Here is an 18563-nt window from a genome sequence, read left to right as displayed (position 1 = left end):
TATTGAGAGATCCATCTGATGAACCCATATGATGAAGCAAGAAGAAAACCAGATTTATCATGGGTCAAGAGAAATTTCAGATTTATCAGATATTAAATGCATCCCTAAGGTATTGGAATCCCGTGGATAACAAAATTACGTATCTCATAATTATTGTCTATTTATTTTTATATATATATTAAAAAATATAATTTTTTATTAAATTTTAATTATATTTATCTTAAAAATATTAAATTTTATTAATGAAAATTTTTTTAAAAATAATATAAAATTGAATAAGATTATAATAATTAATTTATATATTATTAGTGTTTAAAAATAAAAATAAAAAATAATTTTATGATAATAAAAAAATATTAATAAAAATTATAAAACAGATGAAATATTTTTTAATTAAAGAAGAATAGTTTGATTTGAAAACTCGAATTCAAACTGTGTAAATTTTCTCCGGTTATATTAAATACAGGGTTTGCTCTTCAAACTGAATCGGATCAAGATTCAGTTTTGAAGTTGAACTAGTCTGACCAGCGGGTCCACTTTTACCAACACGTTTGAATGCTGAGGGTTGATTTGATGAGTTCCAAACAAGAGAATTTATTGCGATAAAGCCGTAAGCAGCAGTCGCCAGTAGATATCATTTTCACGAGTCCTTCCCTTGACCCTTTTCAAAATTTAATAACTACTTTTAATACTGTTTTTAGGGGTTGACCGTAATAACACTCTTGCGGGTTAGGAGGAAACGATAATAATATAAATATAATTAATATCTTCTTTTTCTAAATTTCTTAAATAATTAACTTAAAAATAAACGTATTTTATTATAGCTAAAAATTGAGATAATTAAAAAATCAATGAGACTTAAAGCGCAGAAGATGCAGTTTCTCCAGAAAAAAATCAAAACAAATACCAAAGCTGAAAAAATAAAGAATTCAAACTCACCTTCTGTACGGAAACTCTCAGTCCCACTTCTGTTATTCGCTGTTAATTTTTTAAGAATTGAATTGAATTTATTTTCTTTTCTTATAATTTTTCTATTTGAAATAAATAGTTTTATAAGATTTTTTTTTTTTATAAAATAAACTTTACCAAACAAAGTGCAACCTACAAAGAAATCAACTGTAACTACGTGCTACCTTCAATTCTAGTACAATTGTAGTCAAGAATCGAAATGAGAATTAAATAATTGGTTTTTAAAATTTAGTAATTAAATTTAAAATATAAATATAATTAATATATTTATAATTTTAGCAAATTTATAAATAAACAAAGGTATAAAATATATATATATTTTTGTGTCTTCAGAATAATTTCAGTTCAGTTTTATACCATTTAATTTTTAATTTTATTTCTAATTTGAATATGATTTGATGGGATTTTTCATATGTTTCAGAATCCAAAAACCGTACACCCTGATGTCAAACAATCGCAAGATGATGTCACCCACGTTCGTTTGTTTATTAAAAATCAAAATCTGGGGGTTGCTTTTGTTATTTGACAGAGCAAAAGTTTGTCCTATTCTAGATCACCTATGAAAAGTCCAAGTCTGTATCTGCTTTTTTGGTGAATGATGTATTAATGGATGGTTTCACTTCTTTGAGTTGACATTTAGGTATCTATGCATACGCAAACACACACGTTCTGCAATGGCCAATACTGTGCAAAGCCAGAACGTTGTGGCAGAGAACTTGAGGAAACAACTTGCAGTAGCTGTGAGGAGTATCAGGTGGAGCTATGCAATTTTCTGGTCACTTTCAACTACGCAACTAGGGTATATATTTTCTTAGTTTCTTCAAACTAATGATTATCTGCGTTTCTCTTTTTGTTTCTTAACCTTCATCTCTGGGTGTCTTTTGTGAAAAAAAAAAGTGTTGCTCTGTCCAAAAAGAACCTACACTTTCAGTAATATATTACTTCCAGAGGGAATTATAATTTTTTTTTTTTTAATTTTAAGATCAGATACATAACCCAGTACTAGAATTTATGGAACATGCAACTGGTTTTGAATTTGCTCAGATTTTGTTAATTTAAGGGATTGCGCTCATGTCATTTGAGTTTTTTCCACTTCCAACTTTTCTAATCATTTAAGGAATCTATTGAGATGTCTTTACTTTTATCTTTCTCTATGCTTGTCTTGGGAAAATTTTAATTAAATGATATTCTCAAGGGTGCTTGAGTGGGCGGATGGGTATTATAATGGAGACTTCAAGACCAGGAAGACTGTGCCTAAGCAGGAGAAAATAGGGTTGCAGAGAAGTGAGCAACTTAGAGAACTTTATAAGTCTCTTCTTGAAGGTGAAATTGACCAACAGGCTAATAGGCCTTTTGCTACATTGTCTCCTGAGGATCTCTCCGATGCAGAGTGGTATTACGTGGTTTGCATGTCCTTTTTATTCAATCCTGGTGAAAAGTACTAATCTCTCTTCCCAATTTTTGTGATATTCTTATATGCATTAGGATTTCAAAATTTTTAATTATGATGTCAAATTGTTGCACAGTTTGCCCGGAAGAGCATTAGCAAATAAAGAAACCATCTGGTTGTGCAATGCTCAATATGCAGACAATCGAGTATTCTCTCGCTCTTTGCTTGCAAAGGTTGGCTTTCTTCACTAAGATACCTTTCAATTGAAGTAAAATTTCATGCTGGTTTAAAAGCTAGGCGTATCACAATAGACTCGGAGATGGAAAACTGACATTCTTTACTTTCTTCGGTATTTTGTTTTCTGTAACTGGACATCATCACTGCCCTTAGAGTGCATGTATTCAGGTAATAATATCTCTTTGATTCACAGATCACCAAATTCAGATTATTATTTCTGCTCTAAACACGTGTTGCTGTTAACTTGATTTTGCAGACTGTGGTATGTTTTCCCTACCTTGAGGGAGTAATTGAGCTGGGTGTCACTGAGCTGGTAATTTGCTTTCAGTAATAAGAACAACTTCCCCTATTAACAGCTTAAAAATACGTTAAATGCGCAATCTTTTCTTTTGGCTTTTTGTCACATCAGGTTGCGGAGGATCCCAGTCTCATTCAACATGTCAAGGCTTCCTTATTGGAATTCTCAAAGCCAGTTTGCACTGAAAAAATTTCTTCTGCTCCTCATAGTGCAGATGATGATAAAGACCCAGTATGCGCTCAAGTTGACCATGAAACTGGAGATGCATTGGCAGTTCTGGAGGACCTGTACAATCCCACTGAAGATATTATATTTAACCAAGAGGGAATTGATGAATGGCATGGAAATATGCATGAACAATTAAAAATGGATTCTCCTGATGATTGTTCAAGTGGCTGTGTTCAGAATCACCGGACTGAGGAGCCTTTGCTTGAATGTTTAAATGGTGGGACCTCTCACGTTCAAAGTTGGCATCTCATGGGTGATGAATTGAGCAATGGTGTTCAAGATTCTGCCAATTCCAGTGACTCTATACCTGAAGCTATTGCAAATGATGGAGTCAGTACTCTCTCTTGTCTCAAGTACCAAAATGTAGGCCACCTTCTGTTGAAAGAACTTAAAGCAGGCAACCAAAGCAAATTGAGTTCCTTGGATCTTGGAGCTAGCGATGATTTGCACTATAGAAGAACTTTATCAATAGTCCTTAGAAGTTCAAACCAATGGATTGGAAATTCAAGTTTCTGTAGAGGGAATCACAAATCCAGCTTTGTTACTTGGAAGAAAGGAGAATTTAGGGGTCATACGCCACAAGTACATCAAAATGTGCTAAGAAGAATTTTATTCACAGTCCCTCTGCTGCACAGTGGATGCTCCCTTAGGTCATACATAGAAAATGGAGGAAAAGATTGTGGTAGGAAGCTGAAAAGCAATGAAATATGGCAGGGATTATCAAAGAAACAGAGAATGCATGAAAAATTCCTGGTAGAATCAACGATTCTTTCTATAGTGACGTAAATTAGTACTTTGTTTGCAAATTATGTGTAAAACTTGGTAGTGACTGCAAGTTTCCTGTTTTCATGTAGTATGAAATTCTCATTGTATTGATTAGAGTTAATTAATATAGTTTATCATGTTTGATAGATTGACAAAACATCAATACTGGATGACATGATTGGATACTTAAAAGAACTTGAGGCAAGAGTGGAAGAATTGGAATCTTGCATGGACTTGGGGGAGTATACAGCAAGACCCAGAAGGAGCGAATTAGAAATGGCAGAGCAGACATCAGATAACTATGAAAGCATGAAGATTGAAAATGGTAAGAAGGTTTGTATAAACAAGAGGAAGGCCAGTGACACTTATGAAGATGGCTTGCCCTTGAATGTGCAGCTCAGTATCAGGGAGGAGGAAGTTCTAATTCAGATGAAATGTGCTTACAGGGAATACATATTGCTTGACATTATGGATCAAATTAACAATCTTCACTTGGATGTGCAATCAGTTCAGTCATCTACTGTTGATGGTATTCTCACAGTGACCCTAAAATCTAAGGTTTGTGCCTTTTCTTCTTTTATCTTATTATTTTTCCCATTTAGCAAATTCAAATTTAATGAACTTGATTTCAGTTTCGAGGGGCAGCAGTTGCATCTGCAGGGATGATCAAACAAGCACTCCGGAAGGTTGGGAGTAATTAAGAGTTGAAGGGTGTTATATCTCAACATATCCCTGTTCAGTAGTAGTTCTACTTAGTTGCCTAATCTCTATCTGTAGCTGCTTAAAATTGAAACTGGTTCCTAATGCTGTGTTTATCAATTGTTTCTAGACATTGAAAATGAAGTTTTACAACCTTTTATTTCTTTTGATAGGGGATATGGGGATGGGTACCAAGTATCGTAAGTTATTGACACTCAGCCAATGAACAAATGATAACAAACCCAATTGTCCTTAGCAAAATCTATGAAGAAGGAGACTATTTCTCTGCCTCAGAAAATGCAAGAAATAAATAAAAATCAAATATTAAAAAGCCATCGCCATTTATGGAAGGCCGGTCAGAAACTTAAACAACCTACCAAGCCCTTAGAGCAAGATGGCGCAAAAGCCCAAAGCTGCTCAGCCCAGATTAGACCATTTAACCACTGTAAAATCGTTCAAAGTCATTTTCAAACCGTTATAAATTGAATTGATTCCATTTTGATTTGTAATTCGAATTGAATCGAGGTTTCAAACCGAAATCGACCCTTAACCAGACCAGACGAAGCCGATCTGGTGGAGATCTAAGAAAAGACTAGATTGCCTTCCCCAATGCCATACAAGGCTCGACAACTAAACCAAATCAAAGCATTGTTATTAATTTATTACCTCTAAATGAACTATGATTAGTTTAACTAGTGGAGTTATTGAAAATTTATTTTAATAAAAATAAAATAATCACAGAATTTCAAGTTATTTATAAACTGATCTAGAAAAAAATGCAGTAAATATATCAGACAAACACTTAAAAAATTTTATCATGAAATTATTAACTTTGTCTGACCCTATAATCTCTGAATTACATTATATATTATATTATAAAATTCTTCTAAGCCCTTAAAATTATATATATATGTAATTTATTTTTCTATTGATATGATAATAGAGAGATAAATTGCTAAAATATGGAAATTTCAAGGAGGCATGCTGTGATTAACCTGAACATTAAAAAAAATAATAAAAAAAGAATTTATTTGAGCGATACGGAGCCGTTTATGGCTTCCCTGCGTGAAGCGTCAAGGCGAGAAGGTGATGCTTGTGCTTCTCCTGCTTAATTCTCTGGGTTAAAGTCTATACTACGCTGTTTCTTCCCCAAACCCCAGCTTTGAACGTCTAATTACACGCCTTCATTGATTCCTCAACGTCTATTTTTCCCCGTCGTCTCACTTTCACCAGGGTCTATGCACATAGAGAATCCTCTCTCCATTGCTCACCCTCTCATGATCCAAAAACGAAAAGCCTCTTTCATGACCAAACCCCTCTGAAAGTTTGAAGTATCTACCTTTGACATCACGCTAAGCCAATCTGATTATTATGTGTTATCTTCTAAAAACTGCACATAAACTGTTCGATGAGATCGCTAAACGAAACTTGCACATAAGGAACTCCATTTATCGTTTGTATTTCACTTCTACTCTCCATGAATATACAGGCTATAAAGACTCGGTCGAGTTTTATCACGAAAAAGACAACGTATTCTTGTGGACATCTAAAATTTCTGAACTGGTTAGAAAAAAGCAGCATGAACGGGCAATTGGGTTGTTCAAAACTATGCTATTGAGCGACCAAAGGCCAAACTTTGTGACATTGGTGAGCTTAATACGCGCCTTGGGTGCATTCAGTTGCCAAGAAGTAATACGGGTAGCACATGCTTATGTGATAAAATTGGGGTTTGAGCTAGAAGCTCCTGTTGTGACAGCTCTTCTTGGCTTATATTCCATGTTTGATATTGGAATAGCGTGTAAGTTATTTGAGCATTCACTGCATAAGGATGTGGTACTGTGGAGCGCAATGGTGTCAGCCTGCGTTAAGAATGAGAAGTATAAGGAGGCCATTCATTATTTTAGGAGAATGCTTTATTATGGTATGGAGACTAATCACGTGACCGTTATTAGTGTTTTACCTGCTGGTGCTCATCTTGGTGGGTTATGTTTCGTGAATCAGATTCATGGGTTTTCTATAAAAAGGGTATTTTATTCTTTAACAAATGTTCAAAACTCGCTTGTGGATGTCTACGCAAAAAGTGGGGAATTGAAGGCTTCGATTTCACTTTTCAATGGAATGTGGCAGAAGGATTTAGTTTCGTGGAGGACTATGATTTGCATGTGTATTGAGAATGAATGTCCTAGAGAAGGATTGAATATTTTCTTGAAGATGCAATATTCTAACATTGAACCAGATGAAATCATTATCCGGCATGCAATTTTGGCATCAGTAAAAGCAAAAGAGATTAAATTTGGATTGGGATTTCATGCCTGCATAGAGAAAAATGGATTCTTGGCTTTTATTTCAGTTGGCACCTCGCTTCTTCAAATGTATGCTAAGTATGGGAAGTTTGGTTCAGCTAGGATGGTATTTGATCAGCTGGATAATAAAGATCTCATTGCATGGAGTGCAATAATCTCAGTACATGCTCGAGGAGGGCAACCTCATGATGCCTTGAGTGCATTTAAGCAAATGCAATCCATAAATGAGAAGCCTAATAAGGTCACATTTGTTAGCCTTTTACAAGCATGTACTGCACTAGGTGCTCAGGAGCTTGGAGAAAGCATCCATGGGTTTGTAACTAAAGCAGGTTACTCATCCAATATTTATTTGAAATCCTGCTTGATTGATTTATACTGCAAACTTGGAAGGATAAAGCAATGTAAGGCGCTTTTTGATGAAACTTCCACCAAAGATGTAGTATGTTGGAGTTCAATGATTAAGGGATATGGGTGGAATGGGTATGGATTTGAGGCTCTTGAAACATTCTCCAAAATGTTGAATTGTGGAGTCAAGCCCAATGATACTGTTTTCCTTTCTGTTTTATCTGCTTGTAGTCAATGTGGGCTAGAGCATGAAGGTCGCCGTTGGTTTTACTCTATGCAAGAAAAGCATGGAATCACTCCAAAACTTGCACACTATGCTTGCATGGTGGATTTGCTAAGTCGCCAAGGGAATATTGAGGAAGCTCTTAAATTTGTAAAGGAAATGCCAGTGGAGCCCGACAAAAGAATCTGGGGAGCTCTTCTTGCTGGTTGTAGATCAAAATGTGAGGGGTCAACTAAGGTGGCAGAGTTTGTGTTCCAACAGCTCAGTGCCCTCGACCCAGAAGACACCAGCTGTTATGAGACTTTATGAGACTTGTATGCAGATGGGGGTAGATAGAAAGATGTCGAAAGGCTTAAAAATTTAGTGGATGAGAAGGCATCTGCAAAGAGAACATGTGCAGCATAATGGAAACAACTTAATCATTGTACATTATTTCCAGTTAACTAATCATAAAAGGTAATTTTTCAATTGTTCTTGTGCTTGGTGCTATTCATGTTGTTTTGTCTCTCAAATTTTTCAGCTACATTTGTAATTGCTAAGGACTGAGAGTTTGATAGCTCTTTGTATGTATTAAAGCTTTTCAACTTGAGACTTTTGTTTGGCCACTATGTGATTGAATTCTGAAATTTGAACTGCAATAGATTTTTTTCACTTTGTTAATCCTGAGAAATTTGAAATAGCTATTGAATCATGTCTTAGAGAGTGAATTCACATTTAGGTGGTAGTTGTCTGGAAAAGAGGTATATCGATATATGAGAGGGTGAATGAAGCTTGAATTTAAACTAAAGGATTGTGTTGATTGACTTTGAGTTTTAGGTGGCTCTTGAAAAAAAAAAAATTGTGTACTGTATGGCACCACTCGTTTTGTGCAATTTCTTTGATTTCTTTGTTATATAAATTGTACAGAGCAGATACAATCAAATTCTCAATCACAAGAGGAATGCTTGAAGTACTACTTGTTTTTGCTAAGGGCATTAGACACACAAATAGTATCCATAACTCTTTTTTCTTGCTCCCAGCTGTAAACTATCTACAGTGCCATGTTTCTTGATGGATCTGTGTCCCAATTTCTCCCTGGAATGGAACTAGATTTTCCTTTCCCTATTCAAGCTTTTTCAGTTTTTGATTCTCTAGAGCACATTAATAGTTTCAGTTTATTTGCTTGGTTGTAGGAACTAGCAACACCAGCCTATTATGTTATCACTACGATGTGGAAATGATGTAAATCAAAGCAAAGTACATCAGGTTTACAACCCTGTTTTCGTTTTTATTTATTTAGACATGACTCGTTTAGCAATGTAATTAGTTTATTAAAGCAGCCTAGTGCCCTGAGCTTCATCATGCAGATAAAGGTGAGAGGGATGGTGGAATTTAGAAATTCAGGTTTGAGTATTGATTGGAAACACTTGAATCAACCTAATGTAGATTTTATTTTCTCTGGTACTTCAAATTTGAATTCTTGTCATATAATAGTTGTTAGGGGATTATCAAGCACAAAGAACATGCTGCCAAGCAATCAAGATTCTTGAATTTCAATATTACTCTAAATTTTGCATGGAACAAAAATATCAAGTTTCTAATTTTAGTTTTAAATATATTTCCCCACCTTTTTTAAACTTGAAAATAATCAGAACAAAGAGAATAAATGTAAGAGGGAATTTTTTACACTCAGATATTTTGGATTGTCATAATATCTTCCTGTAGCTATAGGTGTAATAAAAATGTAACTGCAGAAGTTTCCTTAGTTTTTTTGAAACCTTTTCAGTTTAACAATACTTTTGTGTGTGATTTAGAATCTACCATGGAGGGAAAGGAAGTCTTGAAGTAAAACCAGCTCCATACAATAACACAAGGGAGAGATGAAAGTCGGACTCAAATTCATTACCAATGTAAGTTCCATGTTTATGAAATTTTCAAGCATTTCTGTGATCCTTGTTTGGAAACTTTGCCAGGAACAGACTAGATTGGAGATTTGGAACATAAGGTCTGCTCAACTTGGTTTAGTAACTGTATGGGCACAGGACTTGTAGTTGAGGAGTCCTTGATTGATTGCTGAAATTTGCTCAGTAACTTCATGGGCAAGAATACCTATTATTTTAGCAATGGTTATGAGGGAGTAGACTTTCTATTGTTTTGCAAGTTAAAGTTTGTTCATACGTTTGCTTAATAAAGAAATATTTTGACCTGAAGATACCTCCTCTTTATTTATTTAGGCCAAATGAAATGGTCATGAATCTGAAATTTGGGAAATGGGATGCACGTCTACCTCACCACCCATTTTCAGAAATCCCTTAAATTCTTCTAAATAAATATTATCAGGACAGGAACCGACTTTATTCAACTGACCCTTTTTTTTTGTGTGTGTGTGAATTTGTCTAAATGAGAGTTGGGAAGGCATCATCTACTTAGACATCTCTTTTAAACCAACTTCCGACCAAGCTAACTAACACGTTCTGGAGATTTTTATATTTAGTTTTAGGCAGCAGCCATTTTAGCTGTTAGCAATTGTATAAATTAATCCCTAATCTTTATTTAAAAAAGTCCAGTAATATTCTTAATCTAATTTCACTCTTGAACCTTTATAATTCAATAAATTCAACAATTTTAAGTATATAAATTGACTTTTAACTTTTATTAAAAAGGCTAATAGCATTCTTACACCTCAACTAGTATAATTAACTCTAATCCATATCAAAATTGAAGAAGAAACTGAATTAGATGAAGACGTCATTAGATTTTTCCAGATAAATTTAGTTTATTGTGAATGTAATACTGGAAATGGAATTAGACTCACTGGTCCAACCAACTTGGGAAAATTAATTAAAACAAGTGTTCATGTGAATCAAATCGTTTTAGTGCTTGAAACAATGTGAGCATCTTATTCCCTATGGTTCACATGCAGATCAAGACCCACCTCATCCCGCATTATGAATCAACAACTTGTCTTTCACGATCATGTGAATCACATATTCACCTCTCTCTCTCTCTCTCTCTCTCAAAAAAAAAAAAAAAAAAAGTAAAATCCATGTTTCTCTTGCATCCAGTATTATGAGGTCATAAATCTGCCAAAGCACTGCAATTCTTGATTCATAAAGATAAATTATATAGGTTTCACATGTGAAATAAGTTAAAGCGCTTGTCTCATTAACTGAATTTTGGTGAAATGCAATTGAGTTAGGTGAGAATTAAACACTTGTTTTTATCAAGTGTATGAAATCAAATTAATAAGTGACTGTCAGATATAAATTAATATATAATACGGATGGACTTAATTATTTCTGCTTATTTGTACTCCCAAATAATACTTCCCTTTGTTTATTTCATTGCCTGGTGTACTTTGATCATTAGATGGCTATATATGATTGACCAATCAGGTCATCATAGCTATTAGCTACTGATGTCAATCAAATCATAATTGTTAGGTGGTCAAGAAGGTTGATTTCTCATTAAATTAAATTGAAATTATTTGCTGAATTTCCTCTATATAGATATATAACCTACAAACAATTTATAACCCCACTAACCCACTAATATATTCATGTCCAGTTCAGACGAACTTCTGGCTACATGAAAGTGAAACTCTGCTAATTCTGCAACTGGGTCTTTCCTTTCTTCTTGACCAGAGATCAGGGTTCCACCATCAGACGGCTGATAATTTTCCATTTTTATGATAATTGTGATGTGGGTTTGCTCAAAGAAAGTGTTTCTTTTGGAAAGAAAAGTTTACAGGGGAGAAATAGAAGCATAGAATAGGAGGGAACTGTTTCAAACGGTAATCGGCGGCATACTAGCATCAACTTCTCAAATTCAAATCTTGCGCACATTAAAGGTAAGTTTAAAGAAACGTTAGACTGTTGCTTTTGTTTAACCGTTATCTTCAGATTTTCAAATTTCTGTTTGCCTAATTCCAAAAGGGAATTAATAATCTTCCTAAGACTGCTTTTACATATAAATCTTTCAGTGAATTATTTCCATTTCTGATAACAATAACGACCTATGAGTAACCCCTTTTGCTTTTTGTAGCAACAAAGATGAACATTTCTTCTTTTTCTTTTCTTCTCTTTGATATTATATCTTTCTTCCTTCTCTCAGTACTGAATAAACTCTGCAATTCAAGCCAATTCCCGGGCCAAAGTATCAGATTCTACTACTGCTAAATACCCATCATTCTGTTTTGTCTCTCTAATGATCAAAAAGAGGTTCCACTAACCAAATTTGTGCACACTTCCATGATTGTCTTTTCAGAGTGAAGAGTTGAAGCCTCAAATGGACACTTCTTCGAATTACGATGATAGTTCTGATGTGGGTTATCATCCCTCACCGTCTTCTCTGGATCAAACTGAAACTCCAGGGTTTTCAACAAGTGGCGACTCTTTCTTGTTTCGTCGGACTTATTCAGAGACCTCAGCCTTCTCTGACCCCTCTGACCCCATAGAAGACAACAGCTATTCAAGCGAACCTTCTCCTTGTCACTGGCCACCAAACAAATCCGCAGCCCTTAATCAGCCTGTCCTTGGTAGGCTAGGTATGAAGCAACGAAAGCACATCATCGATGATCAAGAGTTAGTAGATCCAGGTGAGCTTATAATCTGCAAAGTTTGAGTCTTTTTGGTGACATCAATTCTTATAAAATGACGAGTTTTGCTTGTATTGAAAAATTCTGGCAGAAATTGAGACGATGAAAGAAAGATTCGCAAAGCTTTTGCTTGGTGAAGACATGTCAGGAAGCGGAAAAGGCGTCTGCACGGCTGTCACAATCTCAAATTCCATAACCAATCTCTATGGTATGTGCATAAACTTCAAACGCAACACCAGTAAATCACTAAAAGAAAGAATGTTCTTGTTTTCCGTTTTTTCTGGTATTGCTTATGGATGTTAATTTCTGCAGCCACTGTGTTCGGGCAGAATTTGAGGTTGGAGCCCCTGAAACCTGAGAAAAAAGCAATGTGGAAGAGAGAAATGGATTGTCTTCTTTCTGTGTGTGATTACATTGTAGAATTCATCCCCAAGTCGCAGAATTTAAAAGATGGAACAGCTCTGGAGGTTACTTTTACGATCTACATTATCGGTATTTCAGTGATATCATGTTCTGATTACCATGTTCGTTGGCTTTGCAGGTGATGGAAGGCATACTACGATCTGATATTTACATCAACCTTCCTGCATTAAGAAAGCTTGATGCTATGCTCATCGTAAGATGATCCTTTCTTTTGCTCAAATCACAGCAGTTCTGTTTTCTTTCAAAGCTCGTAGCTCACAGTAACAAACATTTTTATTTGACAGGAGATACTCGATGGGTTCCACGATATTGAATTCTGGTATGCAGAACAAGGAAGCATGTCATCAAATTCAACTCGTTCGGGTTCATTTCGCAGAGTTATTGTTCAGCGGAAAGAGGAGAAATGGTGGGTGCCAGTTCCTTGTGTTCCTCCAGGCGGTCTCTCTGAGAAGTCAAGGAAGCACTTGAGACACAAACGTGACTCTGCTAATCAAATTCACAAAGCAGCCATGGCCATTAATAGTAGTATTCTTGCTGAAATGGATATTCCAGACACATACATAGAATCACTTCCCAAGGTTAGCCCCTCCTTTCTAGCCAAATCATTAGCACTAACAGTTGAACGTTACTGACTCCAAAATTTAACAATTTGTCCGATGCAAATTCAGAGTGGAAGAGCGAGTGTAGGGGACATAATTTACCGCTACATGTGTTCAACAGACAAATTTTCCCCAGACCATGTTCTGGACTGTCTCAATATAGCATCAGAACATGAAGCACTCGAGCTTGCAGACCGAGTAGAAGCTTCAATGTACACGTGGAGACGTAAAGCGTGCATGAAGAATTCAAAATCGTCCTGGGAAATGGTAAAAGACCTCATGTCTGACATGGATCGAACAGACAAAAATCATGCTTTAGCAGAAAGAGCAGAGAGTTTGCTCTTCTGCTTGAAGCGGAAGTATCCTGAACTTTCACAGACGTCCCTGGACACATGCAAGATACAGTACAATCGGGTAAGTCAAAACGATATTTCGTTCCTAAATTGCTGTGCTTCAGTGATGAATCTTAACAATGAAATGTGAATATTGCAGGATGTGGGACAAGCAATCCTCGAGAGCTACTCGAGAGTCTTAGAAGGCCTAGCATTCAACATAGTAGCTTGGATTGAAGATGTTCTTTTTGTGGATCAATCTGTAAGAAGTCGAGGTCAATAGTAAGCTAAAAAATCTTAATGCAGGAGTTCTCCTCCAACCACAGATGAACAATTTTTGTAGAACACAAGGGCACACACAAAAAAAAGGGGAAAAAAAAAGTAGTTAGAAGAATCTAGGAAATCTATTTACTTGTTCTGGAATTAAATCAGTATGATATATCTGTAATGCACTAAATTATCAGTTCCGACTTTAAGCAATATATGTACATTTTGCTTCTAGTGAAACAAGCTAAAGCTTCCAAAACCTCGAGAAGAAAAGAAAAGGGAAAAAAAAAGTTAAATATTCAACTGAAAAGAAATCAGGTCCGTAGAAACAAAAAAGGAAAAAGAAAAGAAAAGAAATAAAGACAGAAAGAAGCATGCTATGGAATGATCTGTACATTGGCAGTGACTGCTGTCTGCTGCAGTGGTCCTGTACATACAATAGAATAGTTACATCAAAAGATTACAAATAAAGGTAAACTACTATCAGCTAAAATTAATTATTAATTTAAATTCTTTATATTAATTTACTTATTTTGTAGAAAAATAAATATTTATTAATTTTAACTATTTAATAAATATTTAATTGCTGTGATAAAGAATAAAAGGAATAAAAAGAATTGAATTTTATAAAATGTATAACCATTTCAATTAGGCGATTAAAATATAGATAATAATTTTAAGGGTAATTTACGATTTAGTCCCTGAATATTACCATTATTAACAAATCAGTCCCTGCATTTTTAGAAACCTATTAAAACGTCCTTATGTTTTATTTCCGTCAACGAAATAGTCATTCCGTCCTATTTTCCGTTAAAATTAGATAAAGGAGGAGAGAGAAAATTTTTAAAATCCAATTTTACCCTCAAATAAAATCATTTATTTAGTCCTTGTATATTACAATTATTAACAAGTTAGTCCTTACATTTTCAAAAATCTATTAAAATATTTTTATCTTTTTTCATATCTATTAAAACGTCCTTATCATTTTTTTATGTCAACTAAATAGTCCCTATCTTTTCTCAGATCTATTAAAACGTCCTTATCGTTTCTTTTTGTCAACGAAATAGTCCCTGTCTTTTCTTTCGTCCTCCTCCTCCTCCTCCTCCGAAAAAGAAAAAGAAGAAGAAGAAGAAGAAGAAGAAGGAGAAGAAGAAGAAGGAGGAGGAGAAGAAGAAGAAGAAGAAGAAGAAGAAAAAGAAGAAGAAGAAAAAGAAGAAGAAGAGAAAGAAGAAAAAGGAGAAGAAGAAGAAGAAGAAGAAGAAGAGAAAGAAGAAAAAGAAGAAGAAGAAGAATGAGAAGAAGAAGAAGAAGAAGAGAAAGAAGAAGAAGAAGAGAAAGAAGAAAAAGAAGCAAAAGAAGGAGAAGAAGGAGAAGAAGGAGAAGAAGAAGAAGGAGAAGAAGAAGAAGCAGAAGAAGAATTGATGAAGAAGAAAAGGAAGGAAGAGGAGAAGGAGAAAAATAATGGGGGTAATATAGTCTTTTACTATATTTTTAACGACAAAAATAGACAGAAGGACTATTTCGTTGACGGAAAGAAAACATAAGGACGTTTTAATAGGTTTCTAAAAATACAGGGACTGACTTGTTAATAATGGTAATACCCAGGGACTAAATCGTAAATTACCCTAATTTTAATAAAATAATTTTTTTTACTAGTATAAAAATGCATTATATGACTGCTAAAAATATAACAAACGTACAAAACAGAAATCAAAATAAAATTACCTGATAATAATTTAGCCTTGGTAGAAACATAAAATAATAAAAATGGGTTACCACCATTTGCTTCATTACTCGGTGACGGAACCACTTCTGAGCCGTAAAGGCGGAAACCGTTTCTCGGACGAGAAACAGAAGAGAGAATCAATCTTGGACTTGTATATGGTGTCCTTTATTTCCTTCGATCACTTTTCTAGAGCTTTGGCTTCATCTTGAGATATTACCCGCTACGTGGAATTTCGGCGGACACGGATTTCTCCCTTCTCATTATCCATATTTGTAACAAGGAGCGATCATCCAAAGTTCTATGTAAAGAAAATGATCACATCATCTTATCTAATTTCTTTTTCCTAAATCCTAACCAAATAAAAAATTGCACAAGATCAAGTACGCGCGAAAGAGATGATAAAACTTACAACCGGGAAAGAGAGTGGCAGAAGAAGACAGTTGGAAAATGGCAAAGGAGCTGTGTGGGAAACAACTTTGAACAAGAAATGTGGATTATAAGCGGAATCAAGGTCGAAGAGCAAACGTCACAAGAGCATTAGTACTAAGGAAGTAGCGGCCGACCTGGTTGTCCCTATGCTTTTGGAGCCTGAGGCTTTTTCTGAATCGCAAAGCTACTACTCGGTGGCTTCAGCGAACCAGAGTGTCTACACTTGTACAATTATCAGATCTTCACATATAAATAACGATATGATTCCTAAATTTCAGAGCAGCCCCTAGGACAGGGGATAAATAGTAAGAAAAGCAATCAATGGAAACATTGTATGCTTCATACACAAATGGAGGCAAAATAAGGTTCCAAGAACATATGAGATCTGCAAGGCATCTTGATCAAGTTTCTGGGTAATATTACATGAACATTTCAAGTATCTTGATCTTTACATTTCAAATGTCTCACACTAAAGATTAAGAAAGACCAATTCCAAGACTATTTTTCACTAGCAAAATCAGCATCATTGGCTCTATTATTAACAGAAATATAATACACGGAATTCTGGATTCTATCATTCAACATATCACTTGTAAATTATATTTCATTTTAAAATTTAACAGATCATAGCCATCTGTAAATAATTACAAAATTAGGCCGATATCATACAACTCGAAGGGGAATGATGATGTGTTTGATGAAGCAACAATGTTCTAACCCTAATGCAGAAGATAATAAGCTGACTCTGAACATTCCGATCCATCATGTATTAAGCCATCGCTTGCACCCTCACATCAGTGGATGTGCATGCGTGCACATATTCAAGTCCCGAAGAGGTGACAGAGATAGAGAGGATGCAACAATAGATTGATGCACATGAAATAGATACAAATTATTCCTGAGAGATTTGACTCTAATGAATCAGTGAAGTAAAAAAAAATATTAATTATCTCCATATATACAACAAAACTCCAACTGCACCTGGAGTACACCATCCAGATGGGTGGTGATCAAAATGTTAGTAATCAAGTGGCCCGAGAGTCCGAGACCTGGCAGAGCAGGTTGTGTAAGGCATCTTCACTACCTTCACAAGGACTACATGCCCCAAAATATTAATTATCTCCATATATACAACAAAACTCCAACTGCACCTGGAGTACACCATCCAGATGGGTGGTGATCAAAATGTTAGTAATCAAGTGGCCCGAGAGTCCGAGACCTGGCAGAGCAGGTTGTGTAAGGCATCTTCACTACCTTCACAAGGACTACATGCGTCTCTCACAGCTCCCCTAGCTATTAAAGGGAGGAAGGGCAAAAACAATGTGGAAGCCTGATGCCAAATACGCATGACAAACAAAATTGTTACCTGTCGAGGGAATTGGTGACTCCAAGCCAAACCAAGAATGAAAGTTAACTTTAATCAGCTGTCATCATCAACGGCACCAATATAAGTGAGGTCTGTCCTCCTGGCCCTTACAGCTCCCTTAAGCCAGCTGGTGGCTCGAAGATGAGGATGGTCACCACTGCCAATCACAGCAGTGTTACTCAAAGAAGGACCTGATCCTGTGCCATCTTCCAACAGCGTCCATGGGTCAATTTCCATATCATTTTCCTGTTGCAATGGCAATGGCCTGGACTTCCCTGGCACATTCATTGCTGTTCGTGCCAATGGAAGAGGATTTTTCTGCGAGGGGTTTCCAGAGTGAAACCCAGAAATTGTAATGCTAGGTTGAAGTGAAGCAACAGCAACAACAGGAACAGATGATAAATGGCAAGAGAAGAACCATCTTACTGAAGGAAGAAGAACTGGCATTGCAGATTGGATACGCCACCGGATAGAGCTGGGCAGCTGCATGCGGTCTAAGTCATTCTGCATCCGCAAAATATTCAATTTGTTTAATAGGATGAACATTTATCTATTATTCAGTCAAAACTCAAAATTAAAAGTGAGATATATGTAAGAAAAGATGGGAATCTATGTAGTACACTTGGACTATATATATATATATAGCACATCAACAGTGGAAAATAAATTAGTACACGATCATTAATTTATTTTCATCCATTTAATAAGAATTAAACAGCCGAGAACAAAGCAAAAATGGAAAGAAAAGAAATTCAACCAATTGCTGAGTAAGTCTAGCAGAAATGAGCTCAAGATAAAGTCAAATTCTCATACCAAGTGTATCAGAGATTTCCATGAGATTGTAATTGCATGGAATATATATATATATATATATATATATATATATATATATATATATATATATATATTAATTCAATACTCCAGCAGAAAAATGTGATGATGAATAAATGGTATCTAAACCTCCAATAAGTGTGGAGTAATTCCTTCTCAACACCACCAGATCAGATATAGTCTAATGCATTTGATGGCACTTGAAATTAAGTTCTTATTGTTATAGGTTATAGAAAGTAAATATGTTAATATAGGAAGTAAATATTGATAGATGGGTTAGTTACTTAATCTTAAGGATTATATAATCATAGGCTTGATTTTCCTTTCTGTTTAGATATTGTCTCTCATGTATAAATAGATTGTAATCTTTATTGTGATACAACAACAAATATTATCCTTCTACATGGTATTAGAGCCTTTCTCGTAGAGATTTAATTTTTTTACTCTCTCGTCAAGTTTAAAATTTTTTTTTGGAGACTTAGGGCTCTGTTCATTTGGGTTACCCATAAAGGGTAACATGTGGATCTCACCGTAGCTGGAGTTGCCACACCGTCCCC

The 18563-nt window shown here is 35.3% G+C and overlaps 4 protein-coding genes across 19 annotated transcripts in view; 3 read left to right on the top strand and 1 right to left on the bottom strand.

Moving 5' to 3' along the window:
- Positions 1 to 1550: 1550 nt before the first annotated feature.
- LOC110617727 (transcription factor GLABRA 3) lies at positions 1551 to 4750 on the top strand. Of its 2 annotated transcripts, XM_021760714.2 has the most exons (9): positions 1552 to 1768; positions 2165 to 2407; positions 2496 to 2592; positions 2750 to 2764; positions 2853 to 2909; positions 3006 to 3875; positions 4035 to 4212; positions 4334 to 4445; positions 4520 to 4750. In XM_021760714.2, exons 1-8 carry the CDS (start codon positions 1644 to 1646, stop codon positions 4429 to 4431), a joined length of 1683 nt encoding a protein of 560 aa, XP_021616406.1. In that variant the 5' UTR covers positions 1552 to 1643; the 3' UTR covers positions 4432 to 4445; positions 4520 to 4750. The 2 variants fall into 2 exon arrangements, with proteins under 2 accessions (XP_021616397.1, XP_021616406.1); XM_021760705.2 differs by having other exon boundaries at positions 1551 to 1768; positions 4035 to 4445.
- An 801-nt stretch (positions 4751 to 5551) lies between these two features.
- Positions 5552 to 9642, top strand: LOC110620991 (pentatricopeptide repeat-containing protein At1g11290, chloroplastic). Of its 2 annotated transcripts, XM_021764970.2 has the most exons (3): positions 5552 to 7913; positions 8630 to 8702; positions 9251 to 9642. In XM_021764970.2, the coding sequence occupies exon 1, from the start codon at positions 5958 to 5960 to the stop codon at positions 7764 to 7766; it is 1809 nt and encodes a 602-aa protein (XP_021620662.1). In that variant the 5' UTR covers positions 5552 to 5957; the 3' UTR covers positions 7767 to 7913; positions 8630 to 8702; positions 9251 to 9642. The 2 variants fall into 2 exon arrangements, with proteins under 2 accessions (XP_021620662.1, XP_043805322.1); XM_043949387.1 differs by lacking the exon at positions 8630 to 8702.
- A 1660-nt stretch (positions 9643 to 11302) lies between these two features.
- On the top strand, positions 11303 to 13894 carry LOC110615509 (rop guanine nucleotide exchange factor 3). Its single transcript, XM_021757383.2, has 7 exons — positions 11303 to 12033; positions 12125 to 12241; positions 12346 to 12500; positions 12575 to 12649; positions 12741 to 13034; positions 13125 to 13469; positions 13548 to 13894. Exons 1-7 carry the CDS (start codon positions 11724 to 11726, stop codon positions 13668 to 13670), a joined length of 1419 nt encoding a protein of 472 aa, XP_021613075.1. The 5' UTR covers positions 11303 to 11723; the 3' UTR covers positions 13671 to 13894.
- Positions 13852 to 18563, bottom strand: part of LOC110615471 (mediator of RNA polymerase II transcription subunit 12) — a 30828-nt gene continuing 26116 nt past the window's right edge. For 5 of the 14 annotated variants that reach the window (XM_021757319.2, XM_021757327.2, XM_043949370.1 and 2 more), the window contains one exon: positions 16360 to 17679. In XM_021757319.2, coding sequence (XP_021613011.1) covers positions 17230 to 17679 — 450 coding nt within the window. In that variant the 3' untranslated portion in view covers positions 16360 to 17229. Of the gene's footprint in view, positions 14082 to 15379; positions 15679 to 15789; positions 16096 to 16359; positions 17680 to 18563 lie in introns of those variants that run through there. The other 9 variants (XR_002487966.2, XR_006348196.1, XR_002487963.2 and 6 more) reach the window with 9 other exon arrangements.

Source organism: Manihot esculenta, chromosome 1 (genome assembly GCF_001659605.2).
Source record: "Manihot esculenta cultivar AM560-2 chromosome 1, M.esculenta_v8, whole genome shotgun sequence".
Taxonomy (NCBI): domain Eukaryota; kingdom Viridiplantae; phylum Streptophyta; class Magnoliopsida; order Malpighiales; family Euphorbiaceae; genus Manihot; species Manihot esculenta.
Note: the sequence above shows the minus strand (reverse complement) of the source record. Positions and strands in the feature narration are given on the sequence as shown.